This window comes from Lissotriton vulgaris, chromosome 4_1 (genome assembly GCF_964263255.1).
Source record: "Lissotriton vulgaris chromosome 4_1, aLisVul1.2, whole genome shotgun sequence".
NCBI lineage: Eukaryota > Metazoa > Chordata > Amphibia > Caudata > Salamandridae > Lissotriton > Lissotriton vulgaris.
In genome coordinates, this window is record NC_141691.1 from 239,279,174 (window position 1) to 239,299,884 (window position 20,711).

Sequence of the window (20,711 nt, forward strand, 5' to 3'; positions counted from 1 at the left end):
GCAATTACTTCTGTTGCCACTTGTGTTGCATTTAGGATTTTTTTTTGTTTTAAATCAGCCATGCATACAAGGTGCGTTATAAAAAGTATCCCCACGGAAGTTTGACAGGTCAAATCTGGCGATATCGGGGAAAAATATCCATAAATATTGTGACATGCTAGTTTTGGTAAGCAACACCATCTTTTTGCAGGGGCTTAATTTGTAACAGGCGATAGATAAGTATTGCACATGATAAATTCAATACCCATCAATGTTGGATCTTATGTGTACGACAATTATCGCATAAAAAATTGGGCCAATCGTAATGAGTGTCAATATCTTGAGGTCAAAATCGAGCAGATGTTGGGCACATTTTTTTTAGTCTAGATGCAAAGCCCATGACGCAGGTATTTATACTTCCTGTAAAAAGCCTTGGCCTTCTGTAAAACAAGTGATCTGAAAATGAGCCACTTTCTGTTATGTGGGGGGAAAGCTGGGATTTCGCAACTGTGGTTTCCCTAGAAGTGACCAATCCTGTAAAACACGTTTCCTGTAAATTTCAATGTCACGAAGCTGTAAAAAAAAAAGGGTGGGTTGCATGCGCACACCCTCACCCCATTTCCCACACCACACCGGTGAAAGATTGCACCAGAGCAGAAGAAGGCAGCGAGACTGGCTCCGCCTCCTCAAAGGTGCAAGAAAGGTGTTTCTTCAGCACGTGCAAGGAAGGAGGCGGGGAGCGCCAGGTGACTGCCGGTGAAAGCGAGCGCGCGGCGGCACCACACCTAGTTCTGGAGGCGCAGCCCGAGCCTGGAGCAGGGGAGGGAGCGCGCGGAGTGTGAAGAGCTCGAGCCGAAGGATAAAGCGCCTTTTCGGGCTATACTCGGGAGTGTGACCCTGCCCGCTCTCTTGGTTTGAGCTAGTTCCCGGGGCTGCGACAGGTTGCTGGGTAGGATGCACCCGGCTGGGATGTGGAAGATTCTCCTGCTGGTTCTGGCGGCCTGGACCCTGCCGGGCTCTCGGGCGGACACCTCCATCTGGACGGCCTACGTGAACTGCACCTACACCGAAAACAACCACACCCGCTCCGACGTGGGGGAGCTGGGGATGTTCGGCCAGCACTCGCCGAGGACGCGGGTGCAGGGGGTGGTGGCGGTGCCCGAGGACGATACCTACACTGCCTGCATGCCCGGCGCCAACTTCTCGGCGCCGGCAGAGGGCGCCTGGATCGCGCTAGTCCAGCGGGGCGGCTGCACCTTCCGGGAGAAGATAGAGAACGCAGCCAACAAGGGCGCTCTGGGGGTGGTGGTGTTCAATAACGAGCCCGGAAACAGCGTCACCACCATGTCCCACCCAGGTGAGTGTGGACCTAAAACCAGCTGGTCATCCATCCTGCAAACGAGACACACTGAAGACAAAGAGCCCACCAGGGGCTTCAGGATAGCCCCCAAAACTACACGGCATAAACCCTTATTGCAACAGTGTCTGTGTCCATGTGTGAAATTATCACCGGCCCAAAATATAATCCAGTAGCCATACCCACAGACCAAAAGGCCTCACCTGTGTGGGTCACTCAGCTAAACTGCAAGTTCCAGAATGCTGTCTTGTTACCTCCTGACCCAGGACTTTCTGAGTGTCACCTCTGCCACAGGCCTACTTGGCAGCTAGGGATGGTAGTTTCCTTTGTGTCACAGTATTAGTAATTTAGGATTTCTCATAAACTCACGAGACATCTAATATATGGGATGAATTACCCTTTTCTGTGCATTTTAAGGATATTGTAAGTCAGCGAGGAGTTTAAGTGATCAGACGAAAGCACAAGGCCGCAGGTCGATCGCCTTTACTGGTCATATAACTCAATGGTGACTTGCAATATTCTTATAATGTATATGCAGTAATATAATATTGTAGCCTATATAATAAATTGGCTTTGCTACCTCATTTTGAAAAGACAGACGTTGATGGTGGTGTGGGGGCTCTTAGTAACTATGCTAAGGCAACCTCCAGGAATAAGCAGTGCTGGCCCATCCAAAAAATAAGAACAATTACTTTACCTGTGTGAAAGGTAGTAGAGGAGCAAACAAACAAGTTTCTTTAGCCTTTGCCCCTAAAAGAACCATTTCTTAGATGGACCTGTTCCACTCATTCCAGAAGGCTGCCTTAGACAGCCCGAATTCCACTTCAGAGGAAATGGGAGAAATTGGAATGTGGTCCCAAGTACATTCTTGTGAAGTGACAGTATATTTAAAAACTGCTGCTATACTCAGTGCTTCGGCTATTGCTTCAAGAAGAGTGAAGGTCGCTGTTTGAGCACTGTGACGTCATGAGTCCCTTGTGATAACAAGCATTTTAGTGCATCATTTTTTGTAATAATAGACTTGTTACGACGTCAGAACGTGCCTATAATAAGAAAATATAATTTGCATGATTGGGAGATAAGGATCTCCTATGTATTATATATGGATAAATCACCCTTTGCCCTACATCATAAGGGTATTGCACGTCTCCAAGAAGTTCATGATCATATAGAGGTACAAGGCTGATGGCTGAGTACCTTTATGTGGTCATGGTGACTTGCAGTATCCTCTCAGTATACGGCAGAGGGAATTTTTATTAATGCCCCTTATCCTTATTTAATCTGCAACTGTAGTCATGCCCCAAGGCCTGTATTTCACCCTGACTTCTGGTAGTAGGCATGGTGAGGTTAGAACTCCATTGTAATAACTAATTGCAGTTGGACACCTACGTCATTTTGTTATAAATTAAAGAAAGGCTTTTGTACATGCTTTGCGGGTCCCATGTATTATAAATCAGGCTCCCGGTTTTACTTTTTTACTGTTTTTTTTTTTATTACAGATAAATACAGACGGAATACAATGTTTTTCCTGGCTGTATTTATTTTTCAAAGTAGAAAATATGTGCAATTGTGTTATCTGTGAGTGTCTCTTTATGATGTTTAGGCCAAAAGCTGAGCATATGGACAGCATGGGGAGTTTAAAAAAAAAAATAGGTTCATACTTTTCTAAATATAGACCTAAATCGAGATGTATTTGTGTTATAATGCTAATATTTTCCGCTGTGTAGTGTTTCATTATATGTGGCTGCTTAATTTGCTAAAACGTGTCAGGCATCAAAATATGAGTGCATGTTTAGAAGTTAAATAAATGTCGAAATACACCATTTCAGAACTCCTTTATTCTCAAAACACATAATAAATACTAATAAGATAGCCACAAAATAAATGTTGATAATTGCAGACTGAAATGTTAATAAAGCACATAAAATGGTGAGCCCTAATTATGAGTCCAATTAAAATAGTGCTGAACACAGGGAGCAGGTGCCTGATGTAGTGTATACCTGACATTCGGTTACTGACTGAAATATACTTTTTTTTTTTTTAAATATCTGTCGAGGGTTGTGTTTTCAGATAGGCCTCTGATTGCCCGCTCCCTAATCACCCCTTCTTTTTGTGGGCGAAAACTCTGCATGGAACACCCTCCCCCTGAGATCAACCTTACAGGAACTTCAATTCCGCAAACAACTTAAAACCTGGCTGCTTCAGACCAGGTCCCACTGAAGTATAGAAGATGCACACTGACCGCGCTGGGAGGCCTCCGAGTAGCCATGCATTATGCAAGTGCCGTTAGAACCGAATAGAGAGAGAATCTGTTCCCCCACACTTTTTAGTCGTGACCTTTTAGGTGCTGCCAGTATTACCAAGTTGGAGACTCTTGTTTCAAATAATGCACTATTACAGGGACACTTTGCTGGTATGGGATATGGTTACACAGCAACACTGTATATTTTCCCCTGTTTCTATTCTTTAAAGTTAGAATATTACATTTTTCTCCACTCACATTTTGTCGTGGTGAAATTTGTGTAAGGGAAAATGAACATTTCTGTTTTGATAAAGCTGCACATCTCTTAATTCTGATTTGTACACACACTGCAGTTTACGCCGAATCCTGACATATGAAATATGAGCCAAAAGGGGATGATTGGTTCAGGAAAAGTAACAATCTCCTCAGAAACGGGCCCTTTAGGAGAGGGGAACCATGTTATAACAAGTCAAGTGTCATTGTTCCTCCTTCCATTTTCCTTTTGGAAGGTTGGCCCTTTGTCGCTTTGTTAGTTTTTTAATAACGGCCGGCCTTTATGTCAGTCGTTGTTTGGACACATCTCCAGTTTGTAGTCGTTGACCTCTTCCAGCAGAGGTACTGCGCAAAGTGATTGAGCAGCACCTGTGGTGATTGAAAGGAGCTTAGTTGGTTACACGAAGTATGTGTGTGTTGTATCTTGAGAATTTGGTGGTGGGACAAAACAAGGCGTGTAGAGGTATTACTTACTGGATGTATACCCTCCGCTTCAGAAAGGCACTGGGACAAGCAGGTGCTTGTGCCTTGGGGGTCAGTTCGGCTAATACTTTTCTCGGGAATCACACATTTGTGACATTTCAGAATAATTAATAGTAAATGTTAGACCCGGCCCTTTGGGCAGGTTCACCCCTAGACTTTTTGCTTTTTCCTAGCCTGTTTCTGGAACCTGGTGTTGGTGATTCTAGGCCTCTGCGCACTTTTTTCACTGTGGTACAGTGTAAAGTGCTGGAGCTCTCTGTATGAAGGGTGAGTGACCTGCCCTCCCATAGGAATGAATGGGGAATGTGTATGCCCATGGTAGTTCCTGTTGTGTGGGGAGTGCAGGGGTCGAGTTTGGTATGTATAAACTCGTGAGAATGAATGCTGCAAAATGATGTATGCAGCATGACTGTGCCTAGTCTGGAAGTACTACTTTTGGAAGTTGGTATATTTGTGTAAGTTGGTTCTGGCGTGTGATTGGCTGGTGAGTCTGCCCAGGAGTGCCTGGACCTGCTGGTGGATGGACTGTCCGGTTTGAGTAGGACAGGGTCTGCAGGGTCTGCAAGGCCCCAGAGGAGGGGGTCTGAGGCAGCCGTGGATGAAAGGCCCCTCTGCTGTCCGGGATGGGAGGAAAGAGCGTCTGGTGGTGCCGGGCCGTGCCTGTCGCCCACCCTGCTGGCTCTCCATCCTGACGGCCCACTGTCACCTCTGGCCCTGAAGCTGTCGGGAAGACGAAAACCAGAAACATTCCAGTACTCGGGGTCCCTTGCACGAAGTACTTCAAAGGCATTCCTGGGTATAAGAAGGAGCTGTGTCTCCCTCCAACTTCTTCTTGTTCTTGCTCTTGTGGCTGACTTGGATCTACCAGGGGTGGGCGCTGCCCAGCCCCTGGATGCCTGGACTCCTGGGGGACCCCTCTGCCCTGCCTGGGCTGAAGGGGGGACTTTGCTTAGCCCCCTGGGACTCTCTGGGACCTTTGTGCAGCATGGTGGAGCTGCATTGCTGGAAGGACCTTTTTACTTGGTGGTCTAGCGCCTTGGGAGCGCTTTGGTGCATGCAGCCCTGGAAGAGCGCTTTATTCCTGCTCCGTAGCGCTGTGGATGGTGTGTAGCGCTAGGAGCGCTTTATTGCTGGGAGCCGGTGCCCACCCGGCGTGGATTTGCCCCGCTAGATCTTTGTTTGATCTACGAGTTCCCACCTCGCTTTTGTGGCTTTTTTGGATCGGCTGCCCACACCGATATTTTGATTACCTGCCCGCCTGCCTAGCGAGGGCCGCCGCGCTGCCCGCGGCGACCCGGAAGTACCTGGCCGGCCGGCCAATCCCTTCGCGGCCGGCCGGAAGTCTCGCAGCTTGTGAGGCGGGAGGAAGAAAGGAGAAGGCGCTGGAGATGGCGGCCGTTCGCGGGGCTCCTCTCGGCTGGGGGGGCCCCGAGGAGACGAGGCGGCCGGTTGGCAGGGCTCCCGTGTACCGAGGGAGCCCTGCAGGAAGAGAGAAGTTCGACCGCTCCCGCCCTGCCGCGAGAGAAGAGACTGCCCCCGGGAGCCTGGCTGGCTCCGCTCTGCGTCCCGGTCCCGAGACGGGGGGCCGGGCCAAGCGAGGATAGTCTGCAAGGAGCAGGAGCTCCTCCGTGGCCGCCGAGCCCCGCCCCCGCCGCACAGGAGACCTGGTGAGTCTGGGCTGAGGGCCGGGCAGAGGGGGACAGAAGGGAGGAGGGGCGCCGGGACACGTTGCCGGTGTCCGCCCCCCCCGTGGTGCGAGAGCGGGCCGTTGTCATTACGAAGCCTTCAAGGGCGGCCCCAGTTGGCAGTGGGTCGCCCCAACGTGCATGAGCCTAGAGAGGCTCGGAGGAGCCATGTGATCCCTACAAGCCCGTTTGGCTCCAGAGAGGGGGGGCTTCGGGGCATATTTTCGGTGCTCGTCCCCTCCTGCCCCCGAGTGTGGGGCCATCATTGTTTTAAGAGCCTGTGTGGCTCCAACGGTTGGCATGGTGCTTTAGAGCCTCGGTGGCTCCAACGTTTGGGGCATGTGTGTTATGCCCAGAGCCTGTGTGGCTCCAGCAGTGGCGCAGTTGGCGCCTAAGGGCCAGTGAGGGCCCTGGCGCAGTTCTGTTGTTCTCCAGGTGCCCAGCACTTTGTGGGCACCTGCTACGTTTAGGCTTTTTGGTACTTTGAGACTGGCGCTGCATGGCAGCGCACCCCGACACTGAGACTCAGGGCGTCTGAGCCCCAACAAGGCCGTTGACCTAGGGACCGCCACAGGTAGTGGCTTATGTGAGTTTGCGCAATGGTATGGTTATTGCACCTCTGAATGGGATCTCTTGCATCATGTGTTATTCCTGCACCTCTGAAGGTTTTTAGGCCTCATGTGATATTTGCGCTATGGTATTACTCTTGACACCTCTGAATGTTTTATGCATTATGTGTCTTTCTTTTCATGCGCTGCACCTCTGAATGTTTAGTCATCATGTGTCTTCTTGCGCTGCACCCCTGAATGTATTGTGATTACATCATGTGCTCTGTCCTTAACACCGCTGAATGTGTAGGTCTATACATCATGTGTTTTCTTTCTTTGCTACTCCTCTGAATGTATAGTCATGCATCATGGGTAATGTGTTCTGATTTATACCCCTAAGTGGATTTTATCCTTAGGTGGTGGTTCTTTCTAATACAGGGGGTCCTAGTGAGGTCCTGGTTCCCTGCGTGACATGCTCCTAAGGGGTTTAGGGTTGCGTAGTGTGTACTTACCTGTTCCCAGTAGTTACTGGATGTGATTCATAACTGTTACTTTGTGCTACAGTGATTTTATACTCTTTTAGTCTAAGTTCTGATAGTATTTCATTACTACTAAAGTGCTGATTGTGACAGTGGCCCTTGTGGCCCTGTCTTGTGAATAATCCCATGTGAATATTGCCCGTGCCAATTGGCACCATGTAAATGTGTGATTTTATCTGATATGCTTTTACAATACAAAAGGTATTTTTATAATAACCTTGTGTGGAGTCTCTTTTGTGGTGTACCTAGTATGTTGTTGCTATTGTGCGCTGACGCAAATGCTTTACACATTGCCTTCGAGTTTAGCCTAGACTGCTCGTGCCAAGCTACCAAGGGGGTGAGCAGGGGTTATCTTGGCGTGTGACTTCCTTGCCCTGACTAGATTGGTGGTTTCTGCCTGGCTTTGGCGTCAGCCTTAGCCTACCAGAAATAGCCAGGTCTAACAGTAAACAGCTGTTGTTAATTTTAGGTCCATTTAACAGGCCATGTCGACCCCAAAAGTAAACTGTAAAAAATGTGAGAAAATTCCATATCTTCAAATGTTGCCCTTTGTGCGGAGATTGCACTAAAACTGCTCGTTTTTGTAATTTGACTCAGTGGCGTGGTAAAATCTCACCTAAGAAAATATCTGCACTGGCTACAGGCAAAACGCTGGTTCCAATTCCTCAGGTAGAATTGGTAAAAGGTTGCACTCTAAGGTTTATAACTCGCTATGTCTAATTTTCAGCTACAACTTTGTACGATCCAGGTGTAAACTTGTGGTCTGGAAGATCCTGTAGCACAGTTTCTACCTACCATATCCTCAGTATCTTAAAGTTGGTTTGACGTGTTGAAGAATAGTTGGGCATACTCTGTCACTCTTGGCTGCAGGTGCTCAGCATTACCGAGCCTCCTACTGATACCACCGGAGAATCCCCGTAAATTACCAGAGCTGTGTGTAGTACCCCAGAGAGGAAGAAACTGTCCAGTAATTGATCCTATCGTCTTAGGAAGAATTAAACACAGTCTTCCCTGTCATGCAGATTGTTAACCCTTGCACCATTGGCATGGGTTTCCCCTGTGCCTCCTGTGTTTTTGATGTGTGTTGGACTTCGTTTTGCTGGTCTAGATGGCTTGGGCACTTTGTCACTACTGCTCAATGCCAAAGTGCAAGTGCTCCCTTTTGTAAATTGTTGTGATGGATTAGTGATTTAATGATTGGCATATTTGATTTACTAGTCAGACCCTAATGCAGTGCACTATGTGTGCCCATGGTCTGTAAATCAAATGCTGCTAGTGGGCAGCAGCCCTGATTGTGCCACCCACAGAAGCAGCATGTGTTAGGTAGGACATGCCCAAGCGTGTGTGGCATGTCCTGATAGTGAATTACTACCAATTTCGTTTTTCACTATTGCAAGGATACATGTTCCCATAGGATAGAATGGGGAGTTTGTTTATAACCTCTTATAAACATAACTAGCCCTGGGAACAAGGTTGGAAAATAAAGTTTAGTACGACTGAACTCACTGTTAAAAGGCATCTTTTAGTGAGGCTGATTTTTACATTCTGTGTTTGAAAATACCACTTTTAGAAAGTAGGTATTTTGTTGCCTAACCATCCAGTGTGCCTCTGCTACGTTTGTGTATTGCATGTCTGGCTTTCGGATGACAGGGGCTGGAGAGGGGCAGTGGCCCCAGAAGCCTGATGAGCCAGGGCTGGGCTGAATAGACCTGGGCTGCATTTAGAGTAGGGGGAGGAGATTTCCCTTCACCTGAATAGGCCTGGTCTGCCTTCAACAACGCTGCCTCCACCTCCTGCCAGGAAGCTGCACCAGGGAGGACAACACAGGTTTTGGCTGTGTACAGACACTCTCTGCCTTCAGAAAAAATGCACAAGGGATTATGTATTTGCTTTAATTTCAGAATGTGTCTAAATGAAGACTAAACTACTAATACCCCAAACCTCCCCTCACATTTTTTTAACCCCTGTGGTATCATGCCTACATTAACATCTCAATGCTCATTTAATTCAGCCTGATTGGACGCCAATTCATCTAAATGCAGATTCGAACATCACATATGACTCCCTTCCCTCCAGGTCCAGGTGTTATGGCAGGGCGTTAGTGTGCCCTGACCACCCACTTCCTCTTTTTTGGTCCTGACGAAAAACCGGTAATTTCCAAAACGGTTTGAAACATGTAGACCTTTCACTTATCTACAGATACACACGGTCATAATTGGCCTACTATTGTATCTACACACACGTTTCCAGTAGTCTTTAGAATAAAATATTTCTCCTACAAGTCATACCAGGACAATTTTTAACACACTTACTTTTTTCTTGCACTCATCATTCATATACCAGCTCCACTGTATTCCAGGTGTCGCAGCACACCTTGATGGCACTCGGCTGTCAAGGTGGACCCTGATGATGAAGCATGTCACCGACTAGGTCGGTGAGTGATAGCTTGTGTGTCGCCAGCTGTGTTGCCGCCCTTGCTGATGGAATCATCCAGTCGTTAATCGGTATACTCCAACATGTAGTCAGAACGTGGAAAACACAGTAGTGAGGAGCCCTCTGATTGCTTGATTAAAGCGCGGTCACTCCAACCTGAGCCCGAGCTGCAAAAAGCTAATCAAGACCTTTGTTTTGTTAGCCCTGCTGCATGGGCATTTGTATTCTTTTTGAAGCTCCATTTTCCCCTGACTTAGGTAAAGTGATAGAGCCCCTAATCTGCGAGGAGTAGGTGTTTTGGCCTCCCTCGTCCTAGCGCAGTAGCGATTACATTTTTCGAGGTAGCACCTACATTTTTTGAGGCCTGTTTTGGTGCTGATTTTACCACCTCCGAGGCCAGCGACCCCTGGCAACCCCTAATTGACGTCCATGTCAGCCTGCTCTCCAGTAAATGCTTTACATTCAACAACTCTTATTCCAAAAATTAGCATTAAGGAGAGCCTTACTTTTGTCTTGCTAACAAAATGTTAGCACTCTAGTTCATTAGAATTCTGTGGTGACGTTGCAGTTGATTACTAGGGAGTTAATTGACAGATTGTTGATGGTGTTGCAAGTCCATATTTGGCTGCATGTCAAAATGGTTCAAGGAAAGGGATGAGGAAGATATTTGGAGAACTCCCAAGTAATCATGAGATCATTTTAGCTTTATAGAGCACTTGCTGTAATGTGTATGACCTCCACATTTTTTCACTAACTGCCATCTCTGTAGGAAATGCTTTCAGCTTTGCAACTTTGATTTCAGCAAGATGCCATTCGTGTGTGCCACACTTTTATCATAAGTACAGAATGTTAGCACTTTTGTTGCTCATTAGAACTTTGTTGTAAAACTGCAGGTGATAATAAGAGTTAACTGACAGTCTCCTGCTATTGAAATTACATGTTTTGTAGCATGTCGGAATGTTTTACTAAAATACATGAGGGAGATATTGAGAACTCATAGAATATCTTCGTTTTAGCCTTCTAGAGCACTAACCATACTTTCTGTGACACAATGAACCTCCTCATTTTGTTCTAAAGGAAATGTTTTACAGTTTTGGTTCCATTAAGATAGATTCAGGTGTGTCACAGTTTTGTCATGAAGACAATGTTAACTCTCTAGTTGTTCATTAGAAAACCTAAAGCTGCAAAAGAACCCTTGTAAATCCACTGACGGGCTGCTACTGTTAGAGCTACATGTTTTACTCCGAATAGCCGGCTTTGTTCTCCCTTTGCTGAGAAAGGTAATGTGATATTATAGAAAATGTGCTCTTGTTTTAGCTTCAAGTCGCTAAACAAACCATTCTAGTAAAACGATTTATGAATTTTTGAAAGAAATACAGAATAACTTTCGGAGGAATGTTATTTATTCACATCCTCTTCATAAGCAGATTATGCATACATTGAATCGTAAATAATCACAGTTCTTTCAATGCCCAAAGAGAGGCGTGGGTGAAAAGGAGTACAGGGAAGGGGGTAAGGTAGGTTATTGCAAACTGACATGCAGACTGGGACCCTCTCTTACATGTAACATTGAACTACCCAGGTCCCAGTACCTTTGGGTTAACCCCTTATCTGTAACCTTGTTTTAGCTTCTGCAGCACCTTCCATCACCTATGAAGAAAATGGTTTTATTTGAAGCTTTTCTCACAAACATGGTTGATCAAATCCAGCAGATGGTCAGAATTTTTCTCAGGGTAATACCACCTTAGAGCAACCTACCATTTCTAAAATCGTTATTTTATCACCAATAAACTATTTATATTGGGAGTAAAATCTATTATCATTTTTTATATGTGCTCCTTTTTCTGACCCTCAATACATGGCATGCACTTCAATGCATTTTAATAGGGACCATGTCCCCGAGCCCTGTAATAGCTACCACAACATGTTATCCATGTTGTGACCAGCCAATCAAGGCAGGGTTCCCTTTGGGACCATCACACAAGCCCCATGGGATCATGATGTGCTAACCTTGCCCGCTAACAGATAAATAATTCATTTTTAGGACGCAGGGACCATGTCTCGGAGTTCTGTAATGTCTGCCACCGCATATTATTACGGGTCTGGTCATCCACAACTTGCTAGTCCCCTCTAAAGTGGCCCATCAGAGTATATCTGGACACCAACAGTGCAGATACCATTATCTTTTAAACCCCTTGATGACCACCTCGAGCATCTCTTTAAACATGAATTTCTTAGACGGCTGAACATCTTTCATAATTATTTAAGATGTAAAATTTGCAAACACATGGGAGACATTTGTCCTTGTTGTACTCGTTATCCATAATTTCCCTTCATCTTGCCAATTAACCCAAAGCATGCTTTGAGAAAGTGTTTGCTCAAACTGAAATGGAGAGATGGGGTTTGATGTCTTAAAATGATTAGTTAAGTCTTTCAGGTTGCACAGTGTGACTAAAGCGCAGGAAGGTATAGGTTGCGGACTTTTGGCACACACCTCTGTTTGTTTTACTGCCCAATTAGGTAACTGCTCTGTGGCTGTTCCAGGAGTTAAGTGGATAATCAGTGGCTTCTTTTTGAAGCTGCTCTTAATGTACTTTTGGAAAAGAGCTGCACACTTTGCAAGTTCAAATAAGTTCGGGTCAGATGTTCTAAGCCATTTTGTGGTTGCAAACTTTGCAATTTGCAAAATCACTGGGTTTGCAACCACAAGTTTTTTTTATTTTTTATATTCACTAAATTCTTTTGCGATTCTGCTTCAGCTAACCGACCTGTTCCATCTGGGCTGGTATTATCCATCTGGGCTGGTATTAAGCGCCAAGATGCTCCTTGGAGTGGTAGTAGCGCTATAGAAATGTATTTTACATTACATTTTTTATATTACATTACATAAAGTATTACGGAATCACAAAATGGGCTTTAAAAATTAATACTGAATTGTAAATTTGAAGGACCCTATTCAGGTCGCCCCCTTCAATTCAGTATGTAGTATATTAATGGTTTGCAACTGCAGTTACTGATTCAAACCACTGAAAAACAGATTCCTCAAAGGAGGTGGCAACCCATTTGCAAAGCGTGAACGTGTCCCGATCATCACTGTGTGGCAGAGCAGTGACAGGGGCTGTAGCCACATCCGAGTAGCGGAGAGGGCTGCGGCAAAGGCGGCACCGAGTTGAGATCAGAGTTCCCTGGGTGCGTGCTGTGGGGAAAGAGAATTCAACAGTGGCAGTTCCTGTTTTGCCCTCTTCTGCTGCCTGGCAAGGAGAGACCTGAGGTGGGGAGACTGGGACCCGTGATTTAATGACCTGGCAGGAGTGCTGAGACGAGGGACAAGCTGGCGTCACTTAGAAAGGAAGGTGGGGGTGCGTCCACCCCCCCCCCCCCCTCGCGTCCCGATAGGTGGAGAGCCGACACTGTATGGGTGACCGCCTGAGAAGTGATAACCTCGCCGGGGGACCGAGTTAGGCTGCACAGCTTGGGGTAGCAACTACAGGATGGAGGCGAACTGGGTCTAGAGAGCCCTACAACCCGGCGCTGCAGGTTGGCAGAGGTGTGTGCACAGCGGGTGCTGATCAGCGGATACGTAGTCACTGGAAGGGAAGCCCCCCCCCCCCCCATCCCTATTTGCACATTGTTACTGACTCCTATATCGGGCCCCCAACCCAAAGAAGGCATTGTGCAGGCTTGGCACAGAGAATCCAGCTGCAGGGCCAGGGCTATCTGCGAGCCTTGGGAGCCCTAGGGTGCCTGAGAGGTGCTCAGTGCTTGCATATGGAGCGGGGGAGCAGACCCATTTTGGCCCAGTGATTTCTGGAAGAGCGGAAAGTGAAGAGGGACGACCGGTGGAGAGGTGAGCATCTTGCCTGGTCTAGGCCCCGGTCATTTGCAGAACACTGATTACCTGCCACTGAAAAAAGCGCATAAGTGGTGTGGTAAGCAGGCGAGGAACTCCTGAGGGTGTAATAGCTTGGTGGCCTGACCTGGAAACAAGGATTACTTCTGGCTCGGGCGCTTCCAGCCTGGAGCCACAGTGGGGCTGCCCACGTACTGACCTTGATCCTAGATCTAGAGGCCTGAAGGCAAGACAATGGGCTGTCCCACAATCTACAGACGTAGGCTAGCAGGAGAACGAATCGGAGGGTGTTTCCAATTAGATCGGGACCGATGCATTCAATTGAACTATGATGATGCCCCATGGGCGAAAAAACGAATTTGTTTGTAATTACCTCTGAACCAGAGTACCACTAGCCGTTACCCGATGGAGCTGTCCTATGCTGCTATAGAGGAGTTTGGCCATGGTTCACCCCTTCATGCCGTCACCTACCCAGCCGGACATCAGACATTGTTTTTAACGGTGCTTCACTGTCTTGTGTATCTTTCACTTTGACTGCTTGTTTTCCCTGAAGTCACTTCCCCCCTCTGGTCTGCCTGACACTGTCAGCGCGCCGAAGGCGCGCCAAAGGCAAGCCCAACCGGGCCCAGGGACTCTGTCGGATGTTCCTCCTGACCGCTTGGTGTACTCAGGAGACATGCTCCGTGCGCTCCAACCGGAAAAAATGTTGGCCTGTTACCACACGCACACTGAAGGTAAACCCTTCTCTAACTGTATGCGTTGTAACCCAACCCCCCCAGAACCCAGCTAAACCCGGACTCAAGATAGGTCTTCTCAACTGCCGCTCCCTTCCTAAACATGCGCTCGAAACAAACCTGTTAATTCAAGATCATGACTTCGATGTGCTGTTTCTCACGGAAACGTGGCTATCTGACAGTTCTGACTCGGACATCGTCATTGCCCTCCCCCCAGGCTATCTCTGTCAAGCTCTACATAGACCCAAAGGGAGGGGAGGGGGGTTAGCCATAATCTACAGGGAACAGCTTATTTGTAGAACCTCCAACGCCCACATCGAAGACTGCGAAAGTTGTCAATTTTCCATTCAAACCGCCCCGGCCCACTCCTTGTCAGGACTTCTTATTTATCGCCCTCCAGGTGCTCCTGGGAAATTCCTCAATGCCGTTACCGAATCGGTCTAACAATTAGCTTCTTTTGCCTCTAACTTTCTTATCCTAGGTGACCTGAATCTGCACTTCATGGACCCTACGGACCGGATAGCTTCCGATCTTCTTCAAGACCTGTCGTCACTTAATATCAGACTGGTCAACAATGAGCCTACCCATGAGAAGGGACACTTACTAGATCCCATCCTCACTAATGTAGCTAACATCACCACTAGGCCACCCCTGACCCTACCATGGACTGATCATTTTCTAGTCCCTATCTCCTGGGAAGCACCCACTATGAACCCTCAAACTATTAAAATCCAGGTCACCGATAGACGGTGGCACAAACTTGTACCTAGGGAATGGGCCACCGCCCTTTCAAACTCCATCCCTGAGCTCTCCACCGAGCCTGCCACGGCCGATAAGCAGTTTAATGCGTGGATTACTTCTTCACTAGATAAACTCCTCCCTAAAACTGCCACACTTAAACATCCCAAAAGAGTATCCTCCGCCCTGTGGTATACCCCAGAGCTCAAAGCCCTGCGCCAAGACTGCAAGAGAACTGAACGCTCCTGGAGGAAAGATAAGTCGAAAGCAAATAAAGACGCTTATTCCACCTCTCTTTTAACTTACAAAACAACCATTTGTAAAACTAAAAGCGCATTCTTCCAGGAAAGAATAGAAAAAGCAGTATGCTCCAGTAAAGAATCCTTCGTCATCTTAAAAGAACTTCTGAAGACCCCAGAACCTAGACCGAGACACCCCCCCAGACCCCAAGGCTGATCAGGAAAAATGCCAGCAGTTGGCTAATTTCTTTCATGAAAAGATTCAAAAAATCCTTGATTCAATCCCCCCTGCGAGTCCGTGCTAGGAAAACGACCCCCCGCACACCTTGACACCCATTTGTCTCTCCTCTTGGGGTCAAGTAACGATCGAAGAAGTGGGAAATACGCTAAATTCCATAAAAAGCGGATCTCCCAGGGACCCCGCCCCGCTTCGGATCCTCAAGGAAGTAGCCCCCATTATTGTTCCCCCCCCTTACCCACCTGATCAACGCCTCATTCCAACAGGGAGCCGTACCCCCGAGCTGGAAGGCGGCAGTTGTTAAAGCTTTACTGAAGAAACCTTCCCTTGATCCCGAAAACCTGGCCAACTTTAGGCCTATTTCCCTACTCCCAGGAATCAGCAAGATTGCTGAAAAACTGGCTAATAAGAAACTCTCACAGTTTCTGGAGGACAACAACAGGCTAAAAAGCTCACAGACAGGCTTTCGTCCAGGGCAGGGCACGGACATCGCCCTCCTGGCAGCGGTAGAGGAGGCCAGAGCACTCTTAGACGAAGGAGGATCAGTGGCAGTGATCCTCCTCGACCTGAGTGCGGCCTTCGATACCGTCAACCACCAACTCCTCATCAAAAGGCTCAAGAGAGTCGGTGTGGAAGGCTCCGCCCTATCCTGGCTCTCATCCTTTCTGGCCCAACGGACCTATCGGATCTGGGAGAACAACATCTGCTCCTCCGAAACCCCCCTCCAATGTGGCGTGCCTCAGGGCTCCTCCCTGAGCCCCACATTATTTAATATCTACATGTCCCCATTGGAGGAGGTCATCACCCCGTTCGGAGTGAGCGTCGTCAGCTACGCCGACGACACACAACTAGTTGTGTCACTATCCCACCCCAGCCAACAACCAGCAGATTTATTCAACTGCCTTACGCAGGTCCAACGCTGGATGAACAGTTCAGCCTTAAAACTGAACGGAGCAAAAACTGACGTTCTGCTCCTTGGCCAGAAAGGACTCGCACTCTCCCCGAACATCTGGCCAGCATGTTTGGGTCCCCCCCCCTGATCCAAAACAAGAAGTAAAAAGCTTGGGCGTGTGGCTCGATACCGATCTTTCGTTCACCGCGCAAGCAAAGAAAGTAGCCGGGACTTGCTTCGGGCTCTCGAAATCGTTGAGGAAAATCCTGCCCCTCTTGCCCCCCAACTCGCAAAAATTGCTAATTCAAGGCCTAATACTCTCGAGGCTTGATTATAGCAATGTGATCTACCTGGGCGCCCCCGAAGCAACGATGAACAAGCTTCAGAGAATTCAGAACGTCGCGGCCCGGATACTCACTAATACCCCTGCCAGAGCGTCGGCCAAACCAGCACTAAAACTCCTCCACTGGCTTCCTATAAGGGAGCGGGTCAAATTCAAGGCCCTGTGCCTAGCCCACAAATTGCTACAAAATCAAGGCCCCCCTATTCTCAGGAAACTCATCAAACCCTACAAATCCTCAAGATCCCTCCGTTCGGACAAGGAAAATTTCATCATCATCTCAGATTTAAGAAAGCACGCTCAGGAGGAAGACGTTTCTCAGTCCACACCGCACGCCTCTGGAACTCACTCCCCCGCGACCTGAGAGTCGAACCACATTATCTTCGCTTCAGGAAGCGGCTCAAAACCCACCTTTTCCCCTAAGGATTCGTGCTTGTCCGCAACCCCGATCTTCTGCTCCCCCCCCCTCCCCTCCTTCCCCCCTTCCTCCCTTGGCCCACTGACCTGAAGAGACAGGGATCTTTAGCGCTGGGATACCTCCGGGTGACTACGCGCTCTATAAAATTTATAATAATAATATCTGCATTCCTTTTCCCCTGTTTACCTTTCTCCCCCTCCCCACCTTTCTCCCCCTCCCCTTCCATTCCACATAAGGCATTTCTGTCTTAGCTACGCAAAGCAAAAATAACTTATGTTATTGTGTAATCTCATGTTTTTCGACTTTGTGTTCTCACTGCTGAGTCCGAACAACCTCTGCGATGCCTGGTGGAGGTGTCCCTTGCTGCTATAGAGGAGTTTCGCCCTGGTTCACCCCCCTCGGCTGTCACCTACCCAGCTGGACATCTGACATTGTTTTCGTCGCCTCCCCGTTATGTTTCCTCCCTTCTATCTTTCTCCTATGACTATTCTTGGAACCCATAACTGAAGTAATTATGTAATCTTTAACTTGCTGATCCTCATGTAAAGTGCTCTGATACCTACGGGTCTAGCCAGCGCTATATAAAACTTTGCACAAAAAAAAAGTGTGACTGACTGAAATAGGTGGTGGTTCGGGAGTCCACTGCTAACTCATAAGAACCCTTGTAAAATGAAAATGAAAAAAAAAAGGATTCTTCTTTTCTGTGCATAGCCAGTTTTTCCTTTAAGGAAAATGGTCTTCATATATATGTAATCAGAACAAATCCCTGTGATGTGGCTCACGTCGATTGAAGGCCAATTTGCAACTATCTCATGCATGTTAAAGATGTAGGTCAAATTGTGATCCACTACAAATCCTATTTGGCAATCCATCATATAAGGGCATAGGTCAGCTTGCAAAATTGAATTTAATTTGCAAAAATGCTTTGTGCAATAAGTGACCGGTTTCCACAACTGAAATGTTCATACATCTGGCCCCAAGTTTCTTTTTGACAAGTCTGAGCTTTTTTTCTGTTTTTTGAGCTCCTGCTGTACACCGTGGTCTACTTCTCTCCAGTGCCATTTCCACCAGATTACAGCGCTTCATTATTTAATGAATATAATATAACCTAAATAGGATTTTCTTATTTTGCTGACTAGATTCTCAAAATCATAAAAGCTGTGACAAAAACCGTATTGTCATGAGGAAATTCCTTGCTTGGGTGATATTTTTTTGTTTGTTCTTTTGAAGCTTTACTTTAGCACCCGGGCAACAATGGTTTTAACCTGGGCCTTCGTTTCATTATGTTGCCTTTTTTTGTTGTTGGTTTTTTTGTTGTGTTTTTGCAGTTTTTTAGATCGCGCCAACTCAACCCTAAGGTATGGAGTGCTTTACATTAGTACCAGTTACATAACATAAGGACACATTCGTTTTTTTTTGTAGGCACAGAGAGATGAGGGCCTGATTACAAGTAAGGCGGAGAGGGTTACTCCACCACAAACGTAACAGATATCCCGTTCGCCAAATTACAATTCCATGTGGAGAAGTGTGGCTCACGGTGTAGAGCAGGCAGACCCGGAAGCTGAGGTCAGACCCGGGACCAGGGTTCAATTCCCGACGCGGCAGGGTCTTGAGCTCAATTGTCCACGGACTCGATAATTCTCGCTTCGGTGCCTGCTCTAATCATGGGTTCTCACTCTGCAACTCTGGGCATTAAGCTTGCTTAATCTCCACAACGGCCCCCCCGCGGCGGGAGGCCTGGCTTTCACCTTGGGGATGCCCTGTAGGGGCTATCTCACAGGGAAAAAAGCCAGGACGGGTTCCCAAGGCAAGCGCCGGGAAACCTCTGGGTAGCTGTGTGCTCAATAAATGCAATAATAATAATAATAATAATAATAATTATATGCAGTGGAACTTGTAATACGGCACACGTTATATCCATCATGTTGGTGACTGTGTAAACTCATAGTCCGGCCCTATGTAATTTTCCTGGTATTACAGGATTTTGAGCCAAAACTGAGACTCAAACCTGGTTACCCAGCTCCAAAATCCGCTGCTCGATGCTTTTAAGGTCACTTGATGACTCCTTGTTTTCAGAGATCCCAGGCCTAGACTTTAAATATACCGATCACTGTTTTCTGGTATGTCAGTGCAATTGTTCAGTTGCTTCACGTTATTAAAGTAAAGCATATAACTGGAAAATGGGAGCATTAACTTGTTATCGCATTTTATCTTAAAGTATATCTTCGCCATGGGGGTCACGCATGATAGGAACAGAGGATTGCCTTTATTCAAATTCATCTGAAATTTTCAAGTTCGAGATTGAAACAATGTGAAAATCGTTTATAACCATTATTTTCACTGTATATTCGGCTACTGACCATGCAAGGGGCGTTAACTGCAATGTATTTTTTGCACCCAGGAATTATGGGCCAGGCTTGAATGTGCTAGTGTATAGTAGAGGAAGGGCTGTTGACAAGTTACCGCCTTTCCCTTTCATCTCAAAATGAAAGCAAGTAAACATGCGCTCATAAACACATTTATGGTATTAGTGAATGTGCACCGTGGACTGAAACTCATAATGGACTTTGTGTAATATGTACTGTACCTTTTTTAATTTGTGCAAACATATACATCATGTTGTTTATTTCTATAGGCACTTATTAGCTTGGATAAATAAATGGGTGTGAGTATGTCTGAGACAAAGAAGTGGATATCAGGTTAGACGAGTACTAAGAAACTGGCTAGTCTTGTATTGTCCTCTCATTTACCTGTCTGCTTGAATAATTTGGGGCTGCTCTATTGTTTTAATGTGAAGAACGCACATTACATATATCCCTTGATTATAGTGGATGCAACATGCTTATTGCATTTCACAACAACATCGATAGCAACTTTAGAAGCGATCCAACGACTCACGCCTTTCATTTGATCATATTTCCAAATACCGACTTAACTTGGGGAAACATAGGAGAAGACACCACAGTAGATTTGGTTCGGAAGTATCAATAGACTGATTTCTTTGTCTCAGAATCAGGAAAACTTACCAATTTACTCTTCAGCGTTGAATGAGTAGTTACCGAGTAAAATACTGACACCATTCTTTTATGGTTTATTGGGACTAGAGCAAATTTTGAAAGATTTTGTTCCAGTCTCTTTATGCAATCACACACACATCTCTTTGGTTGATCATTTCCCAAGATCTTGAGTGCCAGACATTCTAGATTAGCTGGTGCTCGTCATTAGCAAATTATATTTGCATTCGGCTTCTAGAGCATATCTGCATTAAATATGTTCACATCGCTAAAAATAACAAACTGCAACTCTGTAATTGTGTTCATTAGATCCAGTCACTATGATCATACCAAGAATTGTGTTGCTTGAAGATCTAGCTAATGCTTCAACGCATGGATTTGTTATTCCAGGAAAGTTGTGAGGTACATGGAAAGAAAAGTACGGCCATGTGTCATTGAACCATCAAATTGCGCATGTCTTTTAGAGCCTAGCGGTTACATTTCCAGGTATTCTAACTTCTGTCTGGAAATAAAAAATTGATGCATGACATACAAATGCCTGTTTGCTGACTTAATGACTGCAATTTACAATCTTGAGATAATTACTTTAGCGAGCGTCACAAATAATGCTTGGCCAGCTGCTTAGTTTGACCTTCAGCACGTGGTTGCCATTTGTGGAGGGAGTGTTGTGCTTTTCTCTAACATTCTCCATAGCCTGTGGTACTAGTAT

The 20,711-nt window shown here is 46.5% G+C and overlaps 1 protein-coding gene across 2 annotated transcripts in view; it reads left to right on the top strand.

Annotated features, from left to right (window-relative positions):
- Positions 1-20,711, top strand: part of RNF128 (ring finger protein 128) — a 657,937-nt gene that overhangs the window by 343,570 nt on the left and 293,656 nt on the right. The window contains exon 1 of one of the 2 annotated variants that reach the window (XM_086918580.1): positions 648-1,336. The exons of the other annotated variant lie outside the window; for it this stretch is intronic. Coding sequence (XP_086774706.1) covers positions 934-1,336 — 403 coding nt within the window. The 5' untranslated portion in view covers positions 648-933. Of the gene's footprint in view, positions 1-647; positions 1,337-20,711 lie in introns of those variants that run through there. 2 annotated transcript variants of the gene reach the window in all.